Source organism: Gekko japonicus, unplaced genomic scaffold (genome assembly GCF_001447785.1).
Source record: "Gekko japonicus isolate JY-2015 unplaced genomic scaffold, Gekko_japonicus_V1.1 scaffold1039, whole genome shotgun sequence".
Lineage (NCBI taxonomy): Eukaryota > Metazoa > Chordata > Lepidosauria > Squamata > Gekkonidae > Gekko > Gekko japonicus.
The window spans coordinates 104967-127970 of record NW_015164218.1 but is presented as its reverse complement, the minus strand read 5'-3'; the positions used below and the strand labels follow the sequence as shown (position 1 = coordinate 127970).

At 46.9% G+C, this 23004-nt stretch overlaps 1 protein-coding gene across 3 annotated transcripts; it reads left to right on the top strand.

Moving 5' to 3' along the window:
- Positions 1–212: 212 nt before the first annotated feature.
- NOSIP (nitric oxide synthase interacting protein) lies at positions 213–20516 on the top strand. 3 transcript variants are annotated; one of them, XM_015408513.1, is made up of 10 exons: positions 247–263; positions 4064–4120; positions 10370–10482; positions 11219–11324; positions 12560–12641; positions 14881–15022; positions 15898–16004; positions 17937–18124; positions 18262–18370; positions 20370–20516. In XM_015408513.1, the coding sequence occupies exons 3-10, from the start codon at positions 10413–10415 to the stop codon at positions 20439–20441; spliced, it is 876 nt and encodes a 291-aa protein (XP_015263999.1). In that variant the 5' UTR covers positions 247–263; positions 4064–4120; positions 10370–10412; the 3' UTR covers positions 20442–20516. The 3 variants fall into 3 exon arrangements, with proteins under 3 accessions (XP_015263998.1, XP_015263999.1, XP_015264000.1); XM_015408512.1 differs by lacking the exon at positions 4064–4120 and having other exon boundaries at positions 213–263; XM_015408514.1 differs by lacking the exon at positions 247–263 and having other exon boundaries at positions 4064–4113.
- The last annotated feature ends 2488 nt before the right edge of the window (positions 20517–23004 follow it).

The window sequence follows — 23004 nt, the reverse complement described above, 5'->3', positions numbered from 1 at the left end:
AAGTCTCACACAGTCTTCTGTTTTTCCTCATACAGAGACGAAAACGAACGACTATAAAAACTTAAAAGGAAAACATTTCGACACGTATTTATTTTGAAGAACGCATTTTTGTCTAAGGAACCTCGGTGACGACGGCCTTCTATTGTGGGCTCTTTGCTTCCCCAACAACGGGAAGCGCTTTGATTGATGCACAACCCCGAAGAAAGAGCCGCGGTGTACTTCCGGAGAGAATGGACTTCCTGCTTCCGGTTCTGCAGAGATAGGTGGGTTTTGTTTAGGATGATAGGAGTAAGCTGTTTCTTGCACCAGAGACGTTAGTGGAAGGAAATTGAGAAGGGATTTCTTAAACGGTGGGGAAGGAAGGGGTTGAGTTTAGAAGCTGATAGGAAAAATTGGCGATCGCTGTCCCTTTCATTGCTGATTGATTTCCAATGTTTACTACGCGGTAGCGCTTAATCTCTGTTGATTTCTGCATATCAGGCGGCGGGCTGTTAAAGGCACCACATCAGGATTCCCCCCCCCCCCCGGTTCCAGGGTCGTTGGGAACCCTAGACAAAGTTGCCTTTGCTTCAGAAAATGATTCCTGGCTAAATGGTAGCATCCGGGGTAATTCTAGGAGAAAAACTAGTTTGAAGGAATGGATGATTAAAAGAGGTAATGCGGTGTAGTGGTTAGAGGGCTAGACTGGGAGGCCTGGGTTCAAATCGTTGCTAGTCATGTAACTTACTGGGTGTCCTTTAGCGAGTTATTCTCTGTTAGCCTAACCTACCTCATAGGGTTGCTGTGAGGATAAAAGGAGGGAGTTGAGAGCAATGTATACTTTCCTGAGCTTGGAGAAAGGATGGGGTAAAACACTATTATTTAGGGGAACTTTTTTTGCTGTATAAATTTAATACATATATGTGAAGTTTTAATCTGTACTGCAAGACAATTGTGTATGAAAAAAGAAGGAGCAAAAGGTATAGCTGGGAATGATCTGTGGAGCATCTGCTGCCCCTTTCTACTCCTTGGAGCAATATTTGAAAAGCAAAAAAAGTGTACATTGGTTATATTTGTGCTTCTGTCTTTGTAAAGGTTTTGGGGTGCAGATATGGCTTGGGACTGCGGTGGCTCAAGTGGTTAAGATGCTGAACTGCAGACCAGAAGGTCAGTAGTTCAGCAGTTCGAGACCCGAGTGCCGCAAGACGGAGTGAGCTCCCGTCCCTGGTCCCAGCTCCTGCCAACCTAGCAGTTTGAAAGCAAGAAATTGCAAGTAGATAAATAGGTACCGCTTCAGTGGGAAGGTAACAGCATTGCATGCGCCTTGGCATCTAGTCACGCCGGTCATATGACCACAGAAACGTCTTTGGACAGCGCTGGCTCTTTGGCTTGGAAACGGAGATGAGCACCACGTCCCTAGAGTCGGATTCAACTGGCTTTTGAGCAAGGGAGACTTTTACGTTTACCTTAGATATGGCTTAGTAGAAAGGAGACAGGGGCCCCGGTCACACGGGCCGGATATCGCGGGGGGGAGGCATGGCTAATTGCCCCGGTGCGGTTTGATCCGCGATTATGCGATCAGATGCGCCAGCGGCACACTACAGGTCCTTCCCTCGCGCCGGCGTGTAAATGAGGGGCCGGAGGGGAAAGCCGCGCGCCGGCACAATCACACCGCGGGAGTCTGGAGGCAGCCGCGGCAAACCGTTTACCAGTACTTTGGAGGTACTACTTTTTTAATGTGCATTTTCGGCAGTAAGCCACGGGTGCACTCCACTTCCCAGATGTTGGGGTGTGATTGCGCCCGGATAATCCACCCACCATCTATGCCTCTCCAGCGGCAACTTTGCCATGTGACCGGGACCAGGGTAAGCCTTTCTGGGGGCATACTGAAAGAGGAAGATGACAGGGAAATGAATGGAAGCAAAATAGGGCAACAGAGGAATTGGAGCATCCAACTTGTTTATGTAAGTGCTCTGCTGTCAGGATGGAACTGGGTTATGGTTGTTCCAGCAAGGGGGCTTTCAAGGCAAGTGAGAAGCACTGGTGGTTTACCACTGCCTTCTTCTGCAATGTCTTCCTTGGCACTCTCCCATCCAAGTATCGACACTACTTAGCTTCTGAGATCTGACAAGATTGGGCTGTAGCATGCATTCAAGTATTCAGACCTTGATGGCAATATTGTAAGGTTTGTGATACAAAGAATTAAGGGCAGCAGAACAACCTTGTAATACCTAACTCAGTATCAAAGAGGAGGGTGTACATCTGTGGAAAATGGGAGGTAAAGAAGGGGACATTTAAGAAACCAAGAAGAGTGCCAGATGGAGGCCTGATTAATGAATGCAGAAATAAGAAACAATCTGGTTAGTAATGATGGAATAACATATTGGGTAAGCAAAGGAGACTTGTCTGCTTAATTTGATTAAGTTATGCTTGGGACTTGGGTTACTGTATTGGAGGTGGAAGTTGATGTTCCTCTGGGGTTATGGTTAGTTGGCTCGATACCATAATAAATAAATACCTATGTTTCCAGTTTTTGTAAAGGTCTAGACACTGGGGAGTTGTTTTAGTAGTCATAAGGCTCTTTGGGGGAAGCAGTAAGTATGAGTTAATTTTGGAACACTTTCTTGTAATGTAGCGACACAGTGTGGTGACTCTCCCACAATATTTAATTCTGCTCCAAGCTTCTGTCACATGAGGTGCTGCCTTATAATGAGATAGACGCTTGGTCTGTTAAGGTCAGTACTGACAATTCTGACTGGCAGCATCTCTCCAGGATCTTAGGCAGAAGTCTTGTATGTTGCCTGATGCCAGAGACTGAACACGAGACCTTGTGCATGCAAGACAGATGCTATTTTACTGAGCCGCAGCCCTACTCTTACGCACAGTGATTAGTAAAATTGCTAGTAAATGCATTTGTGAAATCTTACAAAAACATAGTGTGTGGTGCAGTAATTTCGTCCTGGTAGTTTGATGTAAGGAAAAAGGAGTAGGAGATGGTGTGTGGGAGGTGTTACTCATGTGGAGTTTTAAAAAGGCTAAATAGGATTTCTAGAAAAGATGTGTCTTGATTTTGCTTGTAGCATGTGGAGTGGGAAGGATGCCGATGTATTGTGTCACGGAACAGTGAGTGGGAATTATGAGAGGTAGCTATTCCTAAAATATTATTTTGTGGGGGTCTTACTAAGACCCCTGCCCTTTGATGAAACGAAGACTTTGCTGTGTTAATCCGGAAGAGAAATACTACTTTTAGGAGAGCAAAGGGTATCTTGAATGGGGAACCTCTTTAGGAATATAAACTGTGTAAAACCCTTGCTCAGAGTATCATTAGGATGGTTTCTTTATATTTTTTACTGCATTTATCCCCTGCCTTTGTCCCTAATGGTAACCCAAAGCAGCTTACATTGTTCTCCTTTCTTCCATTTTATCCTCACAATAGGCCTGGGAGTTTGGTTAGGCTAGAGTGAGAGGCTGGCCCAAGGGCACCCAGCAAACTTCCATGGCAGAGTAGGAATTTGAGCCAGGGTCCAGTACTCTAACCACACTGGAAGAATTGCAGCCAGAAAAAATGACTGGTATGAGGTGCCAGTGAAGCCCATGCATAAAGGCCAGTTTGGTGTAGCGGTTAAGAGCGATGGACTCTAATCTGGAGAACCCACTCCTCCATATCGAGCCAGCTTTGGGTCAATCACAGTTCTCTCAGAGCTGTTCTCTCAAGAGCAGTTCTTTCAGAGCTCTCTCAGCCCCATCTACCTCACAGGCAGTGTTCCCTCTAAGCTGAGTTAGTGTGAGCTAGCTCACCATTCTTTAGCCTCCGGCTCACACATTTTTGTCTTAGCTCAGGAAGGAGGGCTCCGGAGCAAACTAATTTATGCCGTAGCCAAATTGCTGGCTCACGACTTTAATGCCGGTTGCTCAGAAAATAGAAGTTTTGCTCACAGGACTCCACAGCTTAGAGGGAACATTGCTCACAGGGTATCTGTTGTGGGGAGAGGAAGGGAAGGAGATTGTAAGCCGCTCTGAGACTCCGAGTGAAGGGCGTGGTATAAATCCAACTCTTCTTCCTCTTCCTCTTCTTCCTTTTTAGGTGCTTTGAGGGAAGCAGTAGCTGAACGCTTGACAGAAATAATTCAGAAGGTCAGAGGTGAAGAACACTATGGATTCCCGAGCTGGGAAGTCATGTTTTGTTTGATTGGATCCCATATAATGATAGTGTGTTTAATGTAGATTTTATTTTGCAGGCGTTGAAAAGGACTGGAAATTCCAACGGTAGAAAAGAAGGCATTTGTCATGAGTTGTTGACTTTAAGTACTTAGCTGTTGCCCTTTGAATAGTTACATTATCCTTGGTTAATGCAGTTAGGCAGGTAGGAAGACTGCCTGAGGAATGGGGTCTCCAAAAGCAGTTCTGGTTCCTATAGGCCCCAAAATCCACTGTGGAGAGAATAATAAATGAAATGTTGGTGGTTTATTTGGAGAAGGATTTGTTGAATGCTGCTCAGGAAAGGAAGGAGTACATTAATTCTTATGTGCCTGGGAATCTCTCTGTAGTCAGGGATACTTAAATGAGGATACCGGAAGGGCATGGGATATATTGTGTTAAAATGGGCTGTTTAGTTGCTGGGTTTAAGAGTAGGAGTCTGTGAACGTGATTTTAAACTAGAGAAATATGCAGATGTGAATGGGTGGGAAATTGTCAAAGGCTCACGCCATTGCTAAGGGAACACTGAAACGGAACATCATAGTTGTCCACGATTGTATGCTGTTATTTTCCATCAGCTCCTGTTAGAATTCTTAAGCACTGGATTCAGATCCCCACCTGCCGTCCTTACCGCCATGCTGTCCCCCGCGTATTGCATGCTGCTCCCAGAGTGTCTGTTGAGCCTCCAGAGCGTTGCGAAGGGTTTAGCTGTGTTAGTCTGTGCAGAAAAATAAAACAGCAGTGGCACCTTAAAACACTTACTTCAATATGAACTTTTCATGAGTCATGACTCACTTCTTCAGATACGTGAAGGGGAGATCATGCTGGGAATTCTTCTTATGGGGAAGGTTGCAAGGTGTGTGGGGGGATCTGAGGTAGAAAGGTCAGATGTTAATCCTGTCATAAATCTACAGAATTGGCATTTGCGTATAATGAATGATGAGAGAGGTTAGAGGTTCAAACAGATAGACCAGGTGATGAAGCAGGTTAAACAGGGTAAATAATAGCTGCGTAGGGAGAACTGAGTCTAAGATTTAAGTGCAAGTTAACTGATCTTGGTACAAGGTTATAGTCTGGTAAAACATCAAAGCAGTGGCTGCTACCAAGAAATTGGCACCCCTAGAATTCCTGAGCAGAAGCAACCACCTCTTGTGCAAGCCACCATTCAAACCCAGCCTCTGCATTTGCATGATCATGATTGGACATTATGAATGTTAAACTAGAGAAACTATATATACACACAAGTGCGCACTCACTTGGTTAGAACTAATGTTCCTCCCATTAGGTAGGTGGACAGAGTACCTTGAATCCATGTTTTGGACGCAAGGCAAGATGGATTGAAGGAGTCAAGGCAAGGTGGATCAAAGGTGTCAAGGCAAGATGGATCGTCCTTTACAGGAGCTGAATTGGCAGCTGTAACTTTGGCTCTATATTGGGCCCAGGATGTGCAAACTGAGTAGGCAGTAATTTCATATTGTTGTGGCTGGGCTATTAGCAATTCAGGTGCCCTCAGTGGAGGAGTGATCTTGGCCGAGATGCTGTTTTGACAATCTGAACTGAGTTTTTCTGGGTTCTGTTCCCTGCTTCTACGTCACGTATGGATTGTGGGCTGTAAAATAGCTGCTGCGGCAGTCAAGGATATTCGCTGGTGGTGATTACCTCTGTCTTAGATGGAACTGAAAGGAGATGGGACATTATGGAGGATCGGTCTGTCACAGCCATGTTAGCCGAATGAGACCTCTGGTTTCAGAGGCATAGCTTGACCGATGCTGGGGACAGTCAGCAGGCAGGGTGGGCTTCCCTGTGGCATCCAATTGGCCACCATTGGAAACAGGATGCTGGGCTAGATGTCTGAGTTCTGTCTCCTCTGTTAAGGTGTTCCAGGTTCTGTCGCCTAAGTTCTTATAATCACATAGCCATAGGTTTGGACCTGGCTTTGGAGACACCCAAAATAAAATATGTAAGAAGCAGTGTTCCCTCTCAGGTGAGTTAGTGTGAGCTAGCTCAGTTTTTTAGCCTCCGGCTCACAGATTTTTGTCTCCACTCAGGAGGAAGGCTCCAGAGCAAACTAATTTACGCAGTAACCAAATCGCTCACTCACAACTTTAATGCCAGGAGCTCACAAAGTAGAATTTTGCTCACAAGACTCCACAGCTTAGAGGGAACATTGGTAAGAAGTCGATTTAATCATACTGTTTTTCCCCCCCTTGGAGAGTGCTCTGCAAGGGGGAAACGGGGCAGAGAATATTGTGTTCCTTCTGGGTTTTGGAGGAGAGCATCGGACTAAGGGCCAAACAAGATGTGACAGAGTTCATGGGTTGGTCCTGTAGAAGCCACCGCCATTTAAAAGGGATTTAAAAATGAAGTGCGGTGCTCTTGTTCTCCTCCCCACCTTTTCCAGTGCCGAAATGGCTGTACACCCCCCCATCACCATTTCGGCACTTGAAAAGTTGCGCTGGGGGTCAAGAGGGTCCTGTCTTACTGTGCAGCAGGCCCACCCTCACAGAATTTGTAAATCCCTTCAAAACGGAAGCGCCCACAGGTCAGACCCATGGCTGCCGTTGTGTCTAGTTTAGCCCTGATAGCGCATACCTCTGAGTGGTTAGCTAATCTTCCAATAGGTGGCAGTCATAGAGCCTGTTTTGGCTCTGCTGTGCCATTAAGTAACAGACGAATTCCCTTCTTTTGTAGATTTCTCCTTCAAGAGAATACAAAAAAAGTCCTTGCGGCACCTAAGCTCCAAATAAATTCGTTATGGCATGAGCTTTTATTAAGGGGGAGCCCTGTTTCATCAAGTGCTTGAAGCAGATCTTCATTTGTGTATTTGATTATGCTTATATTACAATAGCTCTTTTTGTCTTCAGGTGTCACTAGACTCCTGTTCTTTCCACACACCCCACTGTGACACAAAGATGGCTAACCCTCTGAAACTTGTCTTTAGGTGTCTGTCTCCTTAGGAGAACTCTCAATGCTGTGACACACACACACACACACACACACACACACACACACCCCCCGGAATGAAATGGGATTAAACTAGAGAAATATGCAGATGTGAATGGGTGGGAAATTGTCAAAGGCTCACGCCATTGCTAAGGGAACACTGAAACGGAACATCATAGTTGTCCACGATTGTATGCTGTTATTTTCCATCAGCTCCTGTTAGAATTCTTAAGCACTGGATTCAGATCCCCACCTGCCGTCCTTACCGCCATGCTGTCCCCCGCGTATTGCATGCTGCTCCCAGAGTGTCTGTTGAGCCTCCAGAGCGTTGCGAAGGGTTTAGCTGTGTTAGTCTGTGCAGAAAAATAAAACAGCAGTGGCACCTTAAAACACTTACTTCAATATGAACTTTTCATGAGTCATGACTCACTTCTTCAGATACGTGAAGGGGAGATCATGCTGGGAATTCTTCTTATGGGGAAGGTTGCAAGGTGTGTGGGGGGATCTGAGGTAGAAAGGTCAGATGTTAATCCTGTCATAAATCTACAGAATTGGCATTTGCGTATAATGAATGATGAGAGAGGTTAGAGGTTCAAACAGATAGACCAGGTGATGAAGCAGGTTAAACAGGGTAAATAACAGCTGCGTAGGGAGAACTGAGTCTAAGATTTAAGTGCAAGTTAACTGATCTTGGTACAAGGTTATAGTCTGGTAAAACATCAAAGCAGTGGCTGCTACCAAGAAATTGGCACCCCTAGAATTCCTGAGCAGAAACAACCACCTCTTGCGCAAGCCACCATTCAAACCCAGCCTCTGCGTTTGCATGATCATGATTGGAAATTATGAATGTTAAACTAGAGAAACTATATATACACACAAGTGCGCACTCACTTGGTTAGAACTAATGTTCCTCCCATTAGGTAGGTGGACAGAGTACCTTGAATCCATGTTTTGGACGCAAGGCAAGATGGATTGAAGGAGTCAAGGCAAGGTGGATCATCCTTTACAGGAGCTGAATTGGCAGCTGTAACTTTGGCTCTATATTGGGCCCAGGATGTGCAAACTGAGTAGGCAGTAATTTCATATTGTTGTGGCTGATTAGCAATTCAGGTGCCCTCAGTGGAGGAGTGATCTTGGCCGAGATGCTGTTTTGACAATCTGAACTGAGTTTTTCTGGGTTCTGTTCCCTGCTTCTACGTCACGTATGGATTGTGGGCTGTAAAATAGCTGCTGCGGCAGTCAAGGATATTCGCTGGTGGTGATTACCTCTGTCTTAGATGGAACTGAAAGGGGATGGGACATTGCGGAGGATCGGTCTGTCACAGCCATGTTAGCCGAATGAGACCTCTAGGTTCAGAGGCATAGCTTGACCGATGCTGGGGACAGTCAGCAGGCAGGGTGGGCTTCCCTGTGGCATCCAATTGGCCACCGTTGGAAACAGGATGCTGGGCTAGATGTCTGAGTTCTATCTCCTCTGTTAAGGTGTTCCGAGTTCTGTTGCCTAAGTTCTTATAATCACATAGCCATAGGTTTGGACCTGTCTTTGGAGATACCCAAAATAAAAGATGTAAGAAGTCGATTTAATCATACTGTGTTTTTCCCCCTTGGAGAGTGCTCTGCAAGGGGGAAACGGGGCAGAGAATATTGTGTTCCTTATGGGTTTTGGAGGAGCGCATCGGACTAAGGGCCAAATGAGACGTGACAGCGTTCATGGGTTGGTCCTGTGGACGCCACCGCCATTTAAAAGGGATTTAAAAATGAAGTGCGGTGCTCTTGTTCTCCTCCCCACCTTTTCCAGTGCCGAAATGGCTGTACACCCCCCCATCACCATTTCGGCACTTGAAAAGTTGCGCTGGGGGTCAAGAGGGTCCTGTCTTACTGTGCAGCAGGCCCACCCTCACAGAATTTGTAAATCCCTTCAAAACGGAAGCGCCCACAGGTCAGACCCATGGCTGCCGTTGTGTCTAGTTTAGCCCTGATAGCGCATACCTCTGAGTGGTTAGCTAATCTTCCAATAGGTGGCAGTCATAGAGCCTGTTTTGGCTCTGCTGTGCCATTAAGTAACAGACGAATTCCCTTCTATTGTAGATTTCTCCTTCAAGAGAATACAAAAAAAGTCCTTGCGGCACCTAAGCTCCAAATAAATTCGTTATGGCATGAGCTTTTATTAAGGGGGAGCCCTGTTTCATCAAGTGCTTGAAGCAGATCTTCATTTGTGTATTTGATTATGCTTATATTACAATAGCTCTTTTTGTCTTCAGGTGTCACTAGACTCCTGTTCTTTCCACACACCCCACTGTGACACAAAGATGGCTAACCCTCTGAAACTTGTCTTTAGGTGTCTGTCTCCTTAGGAGAACTCTCAATGCTGTGACACACACACACACACACCCCGGAATGAAGTGGGACAAATCCTTGTGGCATCAAAATCTGTTGATAGGGCCAGTCTGGCATCTGAAATGCTTTGCAGGATGCCCCTTGGAATTAGGTATTTTGGAAAATTTAATGCAGACTAGAAACACTGATGGTCTGTTGGATGGATGACCCTTTGCTCTGACAACGAGAGAGCCCCTAAGTATCTCCGATGACCAGAAGAAAAGGAAGAGAGGCTTCCTGTTACTTTAATGTGGTGCAAAAGAGAAAGTTTCAGTTACTTCTGCTTGTCATACAGGGGCAGTAAAAGCCATGCCAATTGAAATCCCCTATTCACACAACTGTTCAAAAAGCCAGTGCGGTATAGTGGTTTGAGCATCAGTTTTGGATGTGGGGAAAGAAAGAAAGAATTTGGAAGGTAATATTTATGAGACTGGATGGAAAGGAAAAAAGTTACAGTGACAATTGCTGGATGTAAGGTATGCCAACAAGGTGTAGAGTCTGGGAAACCCAGGTTCAGATCTCCATTTTGCCACGGAAACTTTCTGGGCAACCTTGGGCCAGTCCCACACTTTCAGCCTAGCCTACTTCACAGGGTTGTTGTGAGGATAAAATGGAGGAAAGAATGATGTAAGCCCCTTTGGGTCCCCATTGGGGTTCAAATGAAGGAAATAGATAACTATTCCAGTCACCCTTGGAATATCTTTTTATATTTCTGCCTGCCCACCTCATGTGCTGCTCCGGATTTCTTCACTTGCAACTGTGGTGATTCTGTGACCTCGTGTCTCATTGAACATGCTCCAGCAGCTGTTCTTTGCGCACCTGGTGCCATCAGCCCCATAGAACTCGGTTAACTAAAACTCCTCATTCTTTGAAGGACGTAAGCCGAGACTGTTCCCGGATCGTCTTCCTGAGCCCACATGACGCGCCATGGGAAGAACTGCACCGCGGGGGCCGTCTACACCTACCACGAGAAGAAAAAAGACACAGGTAAGGAGGCCACTGTCGGTATAGGCAAGATCACAGCATGTCATGTGCAGGAGTTAGATCTAGATGATCTAAAGTGACAGCCAGGAGGTCACATGATACCTAAGGTTGCATCACCCTTCAGAGCCGGGGGCCAAGGGTGCTATTGGGGTGGGGGAGCTTTGAACGAAACGGCGGGGCTGCAAGCGAGAACCTCAAGAGCTGTGGAGGTCTTGCGTGAATTTGGCCAGGATTGGGATGGGAGGGGTGGGGGAAGAACAGTGCATGTGGGGTGAGCCTCAGCCGGCCAGCTGGAAAGAGAAAATCCAGGGCTAGCATGGCAAAGAAATGAGAATCGGGGTTGGCAGGTAATGGTCGGTCATGACCAGGTAATGACCAGAGTGGATTGGTGGAAGCTCTGGGCCAGTCAGCAAGCCCTGGGCACACCCTGGGGTGTGAGCGACGCCACCCTTATGTCTCATAGGAACTATGTTTGGACACTGACCCGAGCCGCTCCCGGCCAGCTCAGCTTGGTCTTTTTCTCTATGTCCTGGGAGAGGGCAGTGGCCAGCCCATAAACACTTCAGAAGAGCAAGTCAGTGCTGCCCCAGGCAGGTCCGGTCACAGGCTGGGGTTTTCTGACTGGGTATTCTACCAACCGCTTCCCTTTATGTGGGCGGAAGTAAAGCTCCAGGGCAGCCGCTTGGACGGGTTTCTTTTCCTCGGTGTGACCTCGCTGTGCGACCTTTCCTATCCCCAGCTGCCTCCGGCTACGGGACCCAGAACGTCCGTCTCAGCAAGGATGCCATCAAGGACTTTGACTGCTGCTGCCTCTCCCTGCAGCCCTGCAAGGATCCCGTTGTGACGTAAGCCCTCGGAAGGCGGTTCGGTGAATTCAACTGAAGATGCGCAACACTGCTTAGCCATTAAAAATATTTTTTTTGCTGTCAGGTCGTGGCCGCCTTACGGGAACCCTGTGGGGTTTGCAAGGCAAGAGGTGTTCAGAGGTGGTTTGCCATTGCCTGCCTCTCTGTCATGACGCTGTTATTCCTTGGAGGTCTCCCATCCAAATGCTAGCCAGGGCCAGCCCTGCTTAGCTTTCGAGATTTGACAAGATCGAGCTGGCCTGGGCTATCCAGGTCAGGGCCTGCTCGGCCACGGGCCCCTTTTGATTCTTGACCAGCTAAGGAATGGATCTCTAACTCTGCTGCAGAGCAAAAAGAGCAGACCTGTTAGAGTGCCTTGCAAGAGGAATTCCCTTCTATTGTAGATTTCCCCTTCAAGTGAAATTTGTGAGTGAAATTTGTTCATTTGCCACTTATGCCGGCAGAGCCAGTTACTATTCATGTCCTTTATTGCTCAGTACCCTGTACCCTCTTCTCCGGTTCCCCTTCCCCTAACAGTTAATTCCCGTCTCGCCAATGATGAGTTGAACCTTGAGAGGCTTTTGTTCACGGCTCAGCAGGAGGCTGAACCCAGCCCAGAACATCGCACTCTTTCATTGGACCGTGGCGTTCCCATTCACTGTAGGAGGAAGTCTTGACTCTGTAGAGACCATTGCAGTTCACAATAACGTCACCATTTTTTATTTCTTGACTCATTTGGACAGCACTGTTGCTCTGAGCTTCCTGGGTTTCTTCCTGAAAGAATCTGTAATGCAAGGTCTGCTGTTTGTAATGAACATAGCAGGGGGATGTAGGGAAGAGAAGGGAGAACAATGAGAGTTGGGGAGGTGCAGAGAAGAATGAGAAAGGGTTAGAGGCAAGGGAGTATCAGTGCAGTACTGGGGACCTAGCATCTTCTCTGTCAAGGCAGCACCATGAAGGATGCTGTCCCCTAGGATCCTGAGTGCATCTCCTTCCTTTCTTGGTCTCTGTGGTCATAAGTAAGACACCCCCACACACACACATCCATCTGGAGTTGGTTTCTAGTTCCAGGCTTTTATATAGAAAATACTGGATGCAAGGTTTTATTTGGTGCATCCTTCAGCCATTCCCATGGTGCCCTGAAATTCTCACTGTAGTCAAGAGGCCTTGGCTGAGCTGGTTTGCTTTGCGTTTCCAAAGTGATTTTCAGTTTGCCTGTGGTTTCTCGTCTCTAGCCCTGATGGATACCTGTATGAGAAAGAAGCCATCCTGGAGTATATCCTGCACCAGAAAAAGGAGATTGCCCGGCAAATGAAGGTAAAAGAAAGCACGGTTAGTGCATTAGCCTAGCATTCCTGGGTCCACGCCCATATCTGCTGGTTTTAAGGATGGAGCGGGGGGAGCGAGATTCCACTAAGATGGAATGGAGTGGTACTCAAGAGGACAGAAAGCTGATCAGAAGATACAACTTCCAGGTTAGGTGGCGGAGATAATGTATAGAAGGGAGCCTGGTTGAATGGGAATTCCTTTGTTATGTTTGTTTTTTCCACCCTCCATCCAAGGAGCTGAATCTGATGCTACGTCCTTACAACAGTCTGAGATCCACTGTGGCCTAAGGCTAGAGCATTGATTGGGGAGGCCCAGGCCAAAATCCCCACTCTGCCATGACGATCACTGGGTGATCTTGGGCCAGCCTCCCCCTTCTCCCCAGTCTGCTATTAGGGTTTTTTTTGTGAGAATCAAATTGTACGGTGGGAAGGGGAGGATGGGATGCCATGCAGTATGCCCTCATTTCCTTGGAGAGTGAAGGGATGCAGTCTAATAAATACATCTTTGAAGTATCTTAGGCTGAGAATGAGTGGCCCTGCCCACTAACTTCAGAACTTGAGCTGGTTCTGTACTTAATACAGCCAAAAAGAAGGTAAAGGTAATCAAAAACGATGTGACAGAGGCAAAGGCAAGACCTTGTAAGTGCGAAAGGCAGAATAGCAAAAACAGTATCTGGTGCCAACGGCTCCTTAGAAAGACTAACAAAATTCAGATCCCCCTGGAATCCTGGTTAGTTTCCTGCTGCAGGCTGACACAGCCACCCATCTACTTCTGTGTGTCATTCACTTTGTCGACTGGGAACAGCTGTCTGTAGCAAAGGGGCTTGTGGAGACCTTGAGGGCTGATGCCTCCTCCTCTTTGTGGCCCTCTGGCCTTGTGCTAAAGCTACTCGGGGAGTCGACGGTGCTCTGAGCTCAACTGATACACAGGGTGGGTTGCTTCTTGTCCACTGTGGACCCCAGGGATACTAGGAATATGTAAACACAGATGCCTCTGGCAGCCGGTCTTTGACCTTTTCTAGGTTATCGATGGAAGTCACAAAGGAAGAGACTCCTCCAGGTCCCCATTCATGATAGTCGTAGAAAGAATCAGAATGCCTCCGTTAAGCTAAGCATCTTCGCCCAGCTACAGACCAAGCTTTGATTTACGTACAGCTATTGCACTGTCAGCTGGTAAATCCATCTTCCTTCTGACCCAGCAACTGTACTTGTCTTCAGGCAGGCAGCTGAGTGATCAGGATTCTGTCAAATCCAGTTTCATCCCATAGCCTTATGTGTAGCCTGGGTAGCCTTGTATGTAGCCACCTGTCCCCTGCCTAAAGCGCATCCTTCTTACCTTCCACCCTTCAAGCTCCCACATTCCCCACAAATAATTTCCTGGATCACTCTGGTCTCATCTTTTCTGAGTGTATTCCTTTGTAGCATATTCTGTTTTCTCTTCCTTTATCCTCCTTTGTGGACTGTAGTAAGAAATGCACTGCCTTCTGTATTCAGGAAGGCATTTTCCTGAGGGGAGTAGGATTGTAGTCTATGCTGCTATTTGAATATATATATTTTATTTATAAATTAAATGTATAGACCACCCTCCCCTGAGTACACAAGGCTCAAGGTGGAAAACAGTAAAAAAACCTCATAAGATAATAGAACAATGCAAACAATTTAAATAGTACAGCAATATGTTATTTTGCTCTTATTCCGTTGTTTTCTACTTTTGTAATTCCGTTTTTTTAATGTGTGTGTGGTCTGATACTTAGCATTATTTCTATCCTGGATCTGTTGCACTGCTTATGGGATGTTCCCTCTAAGCTGAGCTTATGGATGTTCCCTCTAAGCTGAGTTATTGTGAGCTAGCTCACAGTTTTTTAGCCTCCGGCTCACACATTTTGGTCTTCGCTCAGGAAGGAAGGCTCCAGAGCAAACTAATCTATGCAGTAGCCAAATTGCTGGCTCACAACTTTAATGCCAGTAGCTCACAAAGTAGAATTTTGGCTCAGAAGACGCACAGCTTAGAGGGAGCATCGGGGATGACCCATGCTGTGTAATTGCATTGTCTCCACTGTGTAATCCTCCCACTGCGTAAGCCTCCCTGAGTCTCAGTGAGAAAGGTGGACTGCAAATAAAAACTATTTTGTGCTTCCTTCAGCACCGTATTGGTTTCAGATGCGTAGAAGTCAGCTAGGAGGGTTTGATCCCTCAGTGAGAAACGTGATTTGTTCCCGACCTTGTAGGCTTATGAAAAGCAAAAGAATGAGAAGAAGACAGAGATGGCAGAGCTGAGCAAGGCTGCCAAAGAGTCCAAGGTGAAGAGCTTCCTGGACAAAGAGCTGAGCATTGTGAGCAAGCCCCTCAACCCCTTTGATCGCAAGGAAGGTGAGTGCAACAGAGCAGGCAATTGCTGTGGTCCCAGGGTGGATGGCACCGTCAGTTAAAAACCAGAACAGCAGCATAAAAATAATCATTACCATGAAAATCAGTGCGAGACAGATCCTTGCGGCTGAAAATGCAGCGGCAGAAGCTTAGATATTCACATCTATGCTTGCCTGAGTTGCCTGAATCAGCAGAGCAGCAGCCCTCCCCAGCCTCAGCTGGTCAGATGTTTTGCCAGATGGAGGTCCCCATCCAAAAGGATCTGAAGTAAGCAGTAGCCATTTTAACCTACCTGAAGGATGGGATCCTTAGTAGATCCTATTCAGCTGATTAGGAAGGGCAGCCTTGGAGATGCATGGGTCCGAAGCCATGAAGGACTGTGTAAGTAACAACCAACAAATCGAACTCAGAAACTAATAATAGGCAACCAAGAGAGAGCTTGTAATGCAGGTGTAAGATATACATTATATCTTAACCCTGGTAATAAACACTTGATTGTTGTCTTCTCCCAGCAAGTGAAAGGTTTTCTGGTTTCCTTACTGGCATTTCTTCTTCTTTTTAAGAATTTGCTGATTTTATTTACATGTACTGTTTTTAAAGTTGATGTTTAATATCTTCGTAATTGTTTGCTGCCTTGAGGGCCCTAATGGGGAGAAAGGTCAGATACAAGTGTTTTACATAAAAATAAATACATGTTGACGGGGCCACTGGGAAGGGGACGGATCCTGGGATGCACAGGTGAGTCTTCGCTGGATTCTGCCAGAGGTTCAGTGGAGTGCAAGGCCCACTGCCTCTAAAGTTGCTCCCTGTTCTTCTTCTAATCCTCCACCTTGGAGAGTGGGGCAGTTGACACAACAGCTGTGCTCTGTGAATTGCAGGAGACTCCCAGCCTGGGCCCAGCAACGAAGACAAAGTCAAGCAGTTGCCCAGTTTTTGGATTCCTTCACTGACCCCGGAAGCCAAGACCAAAGTGGTTCAGAAACCAGTGAGTGAGAACCTCTCATTTGTTTTTTGTCTACTCATTCCCAGGTTTATAGATTGATAGATTGCCTCACTCATAGTGGGGCATGTCTACATTATAAAGTTAAATCCTGAAAATTATAGCTTCAAATGCAGGATTTGTACAATGCACTCAATACTGTGGTTCGTAGCTGGCAAGACCCCCCACTGGTGGCAGTGGCCAAGACGAGAGCTTCTCTCTCTCTCTCTCCCACTGTGGAATTTTGGGGGGAGGCATTATGGGGCCTGGGAAAAGATAGCTCGGTAGGCATTTAAATGCCTTTTGACTTCCCTTTTACAGGGCAAGAAAGCTTAGAAGGACACTCAAGAGTGGCACCTTCAATACATCTCCAACAATTTCCCTTTCTGCTAGCCCAGTCCTGCTGTATACCACCTAGGTCAGTGGTGGTGAACTTATGGCACGGGTGCCAGAGGTGGCACTCAGAGCCCTCTCTGTGGGCACGCGTGCCATCACCCCAGCCAGGCCCAGGCCGTCATTAAAGTGTCGAATTCTCTGCCAAATAATTTTAAGTAAATGAAAGCATTTGTGATTGCTTTCCTTATGATGTTTGGATCATCTTAAGTTAATTGTATGAGTTGTTTTTTCTAAAGTAAAACCTCAGTATTCAGGTTAAATTGCCGTGTTGGCACTTTGCAATAAATAAGTGGGTTTTGGGTCGCAGTTTGGGCACTCGGTCTCGCCATCACTGACCTAGGTCATGGTGTGTCCTTCCAAAGCATTCCCATGAGCCTTTGGGAAACATGCAAATTAATTTTCCCAATTAATGTTTCCCAAAGGCTCATGGGGATGCTTTGGAAAGACTCGCCATGGCCTAGGTGATATACAGCAGGACTGAGCTAGCAGAAGGGGAATTGCTGGAGATGTACTGAAGGTGCCATTCTTGAGTGCCGTTCTGAGCTTTCTTGCCCTGTGGAAGGGAAGTCAAAAGGCATTTAAATGCTCTCTGAGCTGTTTTTTCCTAGGAACTGATGGGCTTGTTGCCCTGTCTCTTGAAAGGAAGGGCTAGAAACAGGCTCAGAGCCTCCCCCTTTAAAGACAGGCATTCAGATTAATTTAAGTACCTGTAATTTAACTGCCTCCTTAAAAATTTAAATCCCTCCCCCAACAAAAAATCCTGGCTAGTACAGGCTTGGGGGCTGGGCTTGTTTCTCCTATATTTGTTGAAATGTGCCCCAAGTAAATCTAGTGAATTCTGCTGCTGCATACGCTCTATTGATTTAAGGGTGGGGGGTGGGGAGAGGCAGGTGAGCTTGGGAGGAGACATAGGTTGGAACCAGACTAAATGTTCTGCACACACAAGACATTATTTTCAGTGGCATGTAACATTCCTGCCTGTGTACTTTCCACTGATCTCCCGAAAATGTTTTCCCTGGGAGACAAGGGGGCCTCAGAAACAGCTTGGGAGGAAGATCAGGGATCTGCAGCTGTAAGTGGAAAGTAATAGAAATGACCCCATCCCTCCTGTTTGTGGGAAACATAGTCTAGATCCAACCCATACAAAAGGTTTGGACTCCGTCTCAAAGGTACCATGGCAGGTTCTCATGCCTGCTCCTGCTCTGATTGACCTCATCCCATTCAACCTCCATTTAAAGAATGCAGACGTTTTGGCTCCTTGACTGTGTCTCTCCATCTGTCTTACCATTCTTTAAAATTAATTCCATTCGGAATGTTAGACGTTTGCTGTTTCCTTCTCCAGAAAGATTGCATCATGCATGCATGCCTTTTTGTACATCAAACCTTAGGAAACTGGTGTTGCGTTCTGGCCAGTGTCAGTAGCTTTAGGCGAAAATTGGTTGATAGGCTTCCAGCTTTGTTTCTCACTCACTAATCCATGTTTCCTACCAGAGAACTTTGCAGTCCTGTCTTCCCCAGTTTGCCCGGGTCTTCTCATTTCAGGACAAGTGCGTTTATTGTCCCATGAGTGGGAAACCCCTGAAGCTGAAGGATCTGATCCCAGTGCACTTCACCCCTGTAGACCCCGGCGTGGATCGAGTTGGGCTGATCAACCGGCAGGACCGCTATGTGTGTGCTGTCACGCGAGACATGCTTGGCAACTCGGTCCCTTGCGCCGTGCTCCGACCTTCGTGAGTGCAGGGCTGGGGAGCGTCCTGATTAAGGGAGACTGGGTGGTTGTGTCATTCAAGCTATCTAGAGAAGAGCGGGTAGGGATCTTGTAGGGGGTTACTTGCCCTAAAATTGACAAGTGTCCTTTGTTTCAAAGGGGCTCTGTGGTGACTCTGGAGTGCGTGGAGAAACTCATCAAGAAGGACATGGTTGATCCAGTGAATGAAGAGAAGCTAACAGACAAAGACATCATTGTCATACAGCGGGTGAGAGTGACTAGCCAACCCTTACTTCTGAACCCTAGGAGGTCCCATAGCCCTTCACAGATTCTCTGTGCTTCATATCCAAGGTGTCAGGGTATTGCTCATTCATGGGTAAGACTCCAGTTTGGATTAGGGCTTCCAGGTTCCCCCTGCTGTAGCAGGAGACCTCCCACCAGGAGCCCCCAATCCCACCCATCACCGCTCAGTGGGGTACCAGGGAGGAAATGGTGGGGAAATTGGCATTGTGCAGACACTGTGACATCAGTTCCAAAGCAAGCCTAGACATGGCATCTCTACACTTTGGGATTCACCCAAAATTATGGTGAAATCATAGAGTTGGGATAATCCTACAACATCATTCCAGCACAATTTTATCACCTCCGGAGCAAAGGCAGAAGCGATATCATGGTGTTGTCACAATGCCACCTTCTCAGTCTCCCATCAGGTGCCAGCCAGTGGCTGGCGACCCTAGTTTGGATCCCGGTACTTTTCACTAAATCTTGCCCAATCCCCCTCCTTATTAGAGCTCCTGTCCCGTGTGGCTTTTTGTACATGCAGGTCCCATGATCTCCTTTTTCACCACCAGAAAAGCCGAATGACTTAGACCTTAACTCATCACACACTGCATTGTGGTAGGTACCCCTCAATGCAGTCCTCCAGATACACCTGCAGAATCCTTTCTCTTGGGACTAGAGCCAGTTTGGTGCAATGGTGTGCAGACTCTCATCTGGGAGAACTGGGTTTGATTCCCCACTTCTCCACTTGCACCTGCTGATGTGACCTTGGGTCAGTCACAAGCTCTGGCACAGCTGTCCTTGAAAGAGAGCAGTTTGTCAAAGTTCCCTCTGCCCCACCGACCTCACAGGGTGTCTGTTGTGGGGAGTTTGTAAGCCACTCTGAGACTCCAAGTGAAGGGCGGGGTATAAATCCAATCTCTTCTCTTGTTCTCTTCTCTTGGGGCAATTAGAAACCATATTTTAGGGACCGCCAACACAGCCAAGTTGACATGGCATTAGTAATCCTTTTATTGCTTGTTGACATAACTGTCCTGTGAAGATAACCCTTAAACGTTACGCAGCTCTGTTGATTTACTTTAGTAAAGTGTTTGTTTACTCATTCAACATGTTTCTTCAGAAGGCAAAATGAGCGCTCTGTTGATTTACTTTAGTAAAGTGTTTACTCATTCATCATGTTTCTTCAGAAGGCAAAATGAGTAAAAGAGCCCTGGATAATTAGGAGTTCACAAACTGCTGTTTAATTTGGCAGGCGGGTATGTGTACCCATTAGCACGGCCTTGGGTGTGCAGTATAGGGCAGAATTGAATGCCAGCGTTTTCTGGTGACGAGAAGGCGTTGGTTATGGCAAAAACTCCCTAGGTTCCCGTGTTGAAACTGAGTGATTAATTCAAAAATAATGCCTGCATCACACCACTTATGAGGCTTGAAGACATGTTGCACTGGATTTTTCCTGGAGCTACTTCCAGTGTGATGGTTTTGCAGCTGCTCATGATAAAAATGTCTCCATGATGGGCTGGGGAAGTGGTCTGAAGAGGTAAGCATCCCTCCCACTTGCCAGTTCTGCCCTATGAATACACCTCCCCTCTCTGCATAACAATGCAAGCCAAACACAAGGTTGCAATCCCTGTTTGGGCTCTTAAAAATTGTTTCCCGCCCAAACAGCTATTAAGTTAAGCTTGCGTTCCGCTGATGTGTCTTAAAAGCTGGGACATGCTCCAGAACATGGACTAGCTGGAACTGTTTTTCTTTGCAAGCTGGCTAAAATGGAGAATACCTCTGAGCATGCAGAGATTGTTTTCTTTGCACTCCCCCCCAAATAATCTGGGTTTAGGAACAGAGCTGACTTTGTGGCTGCAAAAGAGTTAGTTCAGCACCTCCCACCATCATCTGGGCAGAACAAGGGCTCTCCGGGCATTCCAGACATGCAAATTCTGGGTCTGAGGCCACTGCTACCCAACCTGTCTCATAAGCCTTATCTCTTCTAGGGTGGCACCGGCTTTGCAGGGTCGGGTATAGAGCTGGAGGCCAAGAAGTCCCGCCCTGTTATGCAAGCTTAACATGCCCACGGGGCATGGCACAGCTGCTCCACTGTTTCCTGCCAAAGGAGAATATTGTGTGTTGTGAATCCACAGTGACAGCTTTCTGTACTTTTGTAAATAAAGTTCTGAGTTGTGGGTTTTTCGTGTATTTCTTTGTGGGTGAAAAGGGGATAGGGTTTTTTGTCAAGTTGGAAGTGGCTGGTCAATAGATTTTCTTCCGTGGAGTCCCTGGTGAAGGCTTCTCTTTCCATTTTGCTATATTTTTTTCTGAAGCTTTCACAGGTACAGGCAAATGAAGGTGGGGGGGTCAGGTGCATCTCAGGAACCCACCTTGTTGCCTTTTCGGTTGATGTAATAAGGCGTTTGCAACTTGGGGAGCACTTACTTATAGTAGTATTTCAGCCATAATTGTAGTTAGATGAATGGCTTCTCCTTCTGTCTCCTAATGTCACCAAGGAAGGTCTCTGATAGGTCAGCTTTTGCTGTTAACTCATATCACTTTGGACACTAGTAATCACTTCTAAGGCTACAGTTGCACTTAGGTAAAGGTTTCCCTTGCTCAAAAGCTAGTCTAATCTGACTCTAGGGAGCAGTGCTCATCTCAGTTAACAAGCCGAAGAGCCAGCATTGTCTGAAGACGTTTCTGTGGTCATGTGGCCGGCATGACTAAACGCTGAGGCGCATGGAACACTATTACCTTCCCTCCTGCTAGGTTGGCAGGAGCTGGGGCCAGAGACAGGCGCTCACTCCATCACACAGCACTAGAGTCTCAAACTGCCGAACTACAGACCTTCTGGTCTGCAGCTCAGCGTCTTAACCTCTGAGCCACCACAGCCCCTACAGTTGCACTTACTTTGCACTAAATTGCCATAGTTTTAACTCCCACTTTTTAAACAGCTGGAGCACCCTTCAGCTTAAAACTTGCTGAAATAAAACATGCCTGGAACGAACACAGGGAGGACAAAGATTAATGTAAACTGCATTTTGAGAAGCAAGTGTTAAAGGCAAAGAGTGGTGGTGAAGCCAGCAAGAGCAGCTGTGACTCACTGGTAGAGCACCTGCTTGGCATACAGAAGGTCCCAGGTTCAATCCCCAGTTAAAGGGAGCAGGTAACAGGTGATGGGCAAGACTTCTGCCCAACACCCCGGAGAGCTGCTGTCAGTCTGAGTAGACAAGACTATGGTAGACCAGGGGCCTGATTCTGTATAAGGCAGCTCAATGTGTATGTGTTGAAGCCAGAGAACAGTGCCCTCCCAATGCACCAGCTGACCTCAATATGGGTGAGTGGTTTAAGCTGCAGTTTTGGCTGCACATAGCTCAATGAGATGTTCAGAGGTGGTCTGCCATTGCCCCGCCTGGCATAGTGACCCTAGTATTCTTTAGTGGTCTCCCATCCAAATAATGACCAGTGCTGACCCTGCTTAGCTTCTGAGATCAGGCTACCTAGGCTATCCAGGGCAAGGCTCAGTGATGCTTACTTCTAAGTAAACATGTCTAGGATTGCCCTGTGAGTCTGCTTTCATTGGGAAGTCCTCAGAACAATGTCCATCAGGTTCCAACTGGAGGTGACTGGACCTGTCATCACTACTACCGTTCATGAGCTTTGGCTTGTTCTCATTTGTACAGCCCACAGGGAAGGATGTGAGTGTGCAGATGACCGCCTTATCTAGAGAGCTGCAGTAACTAGCTACAGCATTGTGTTTTGAGTATCAAGCATCCCTTTCCAGGCAGCGTGAGTTGGAATAGTAAAGAAACGAATACAGCGAATATTAATATACATCTTGAGGACTGTGCAAGATTGGCTACTGTTTCCTGCTACTGTCTGGCTTGCAGTGTCTTCCAGAAAATTCAGGGCAGCCTGTGTTGTTTTTGCTCCCCCCCCCCTTTACCCACTTCACTCAATGAGGAAGGTTAGCAGAGAGACAGTGCAGGCTTTCCTACAAGTAGGGACTTGGACTTGGGTGTCTCTAGTCAAAACACTAACCACTACACTACATCCACAGTGGCTGCCCAGTTCCCAGCCATTCAGTCACTGCCTTTACCTTGTAATTTTGTCTTAAGAGCCAGTTTGGTGTAGTGGTTAATCTGGGAGAACCGGGTTTGATTCCCCACTCCTCCACTTGCACCTGGCTGGGTGACCTCGGGCAGGCCGTAGTTCTGATAAGAGCTGTTCTTGAATAAGAGCAGTTTCTGTCAAGAGCTCTCTCAGACCCACCTCCCTCACAGGGTGTCTGTTGTGGGGAGGGGAAGGGAAAGGAGTTTGTAAGCCACTCTGAGACACCTTTGGGGAGTGAAGGGCGGGGTATAAATCCAATCACTTCACTTCACTTAAGCTTTGACACAACCTTCACATGGGACTTCTTGGACTAATACCTTACAGGCCTAGAACTATGCCTCCATTTTCTGGCTCAGAATTCATAGCAGAAGGAAGATACACATGGCTTGATGTAAACAGCACCTCTAGCTGGATCACTGGGATTAGAGCTGGTGTCCAAAGTCAGACGGCTACCTGTTCTCTCTGACTTGCTGGCAGAAGAGATGCAGGCCGCAAAACATCCGGGGGGGGGGGGGGGGAGCAAGA

What these genes read in the sequence shown, in the direction of transcription:
- NOSIP (XM_015408512.1), top strand. Translation starts at nt 10,413, where the DNA reads ATGACGCGCCATGGGAAGAACTGCACCGCGGGGGCCGTCTACACCTAC. An exon ending in TGCAAGGATCCCGTTGTGAC is followed by an intron (nt 11,325 to 12,559) that starts GTAAGCCCTCGG and finishes TCTCGTCTCTAG; the next exon opens with CCCTGATGGATACCTGTATG. An exon ending in AGATTGCCCGGCAAATGAAG is followed by an intron (nt 12,642 to 14,880) that starts GTAAAAGAAAGC and finishes CCGACCTTGTAG; the next exon opens with GCTTATGAAAAGCAAAAGAA.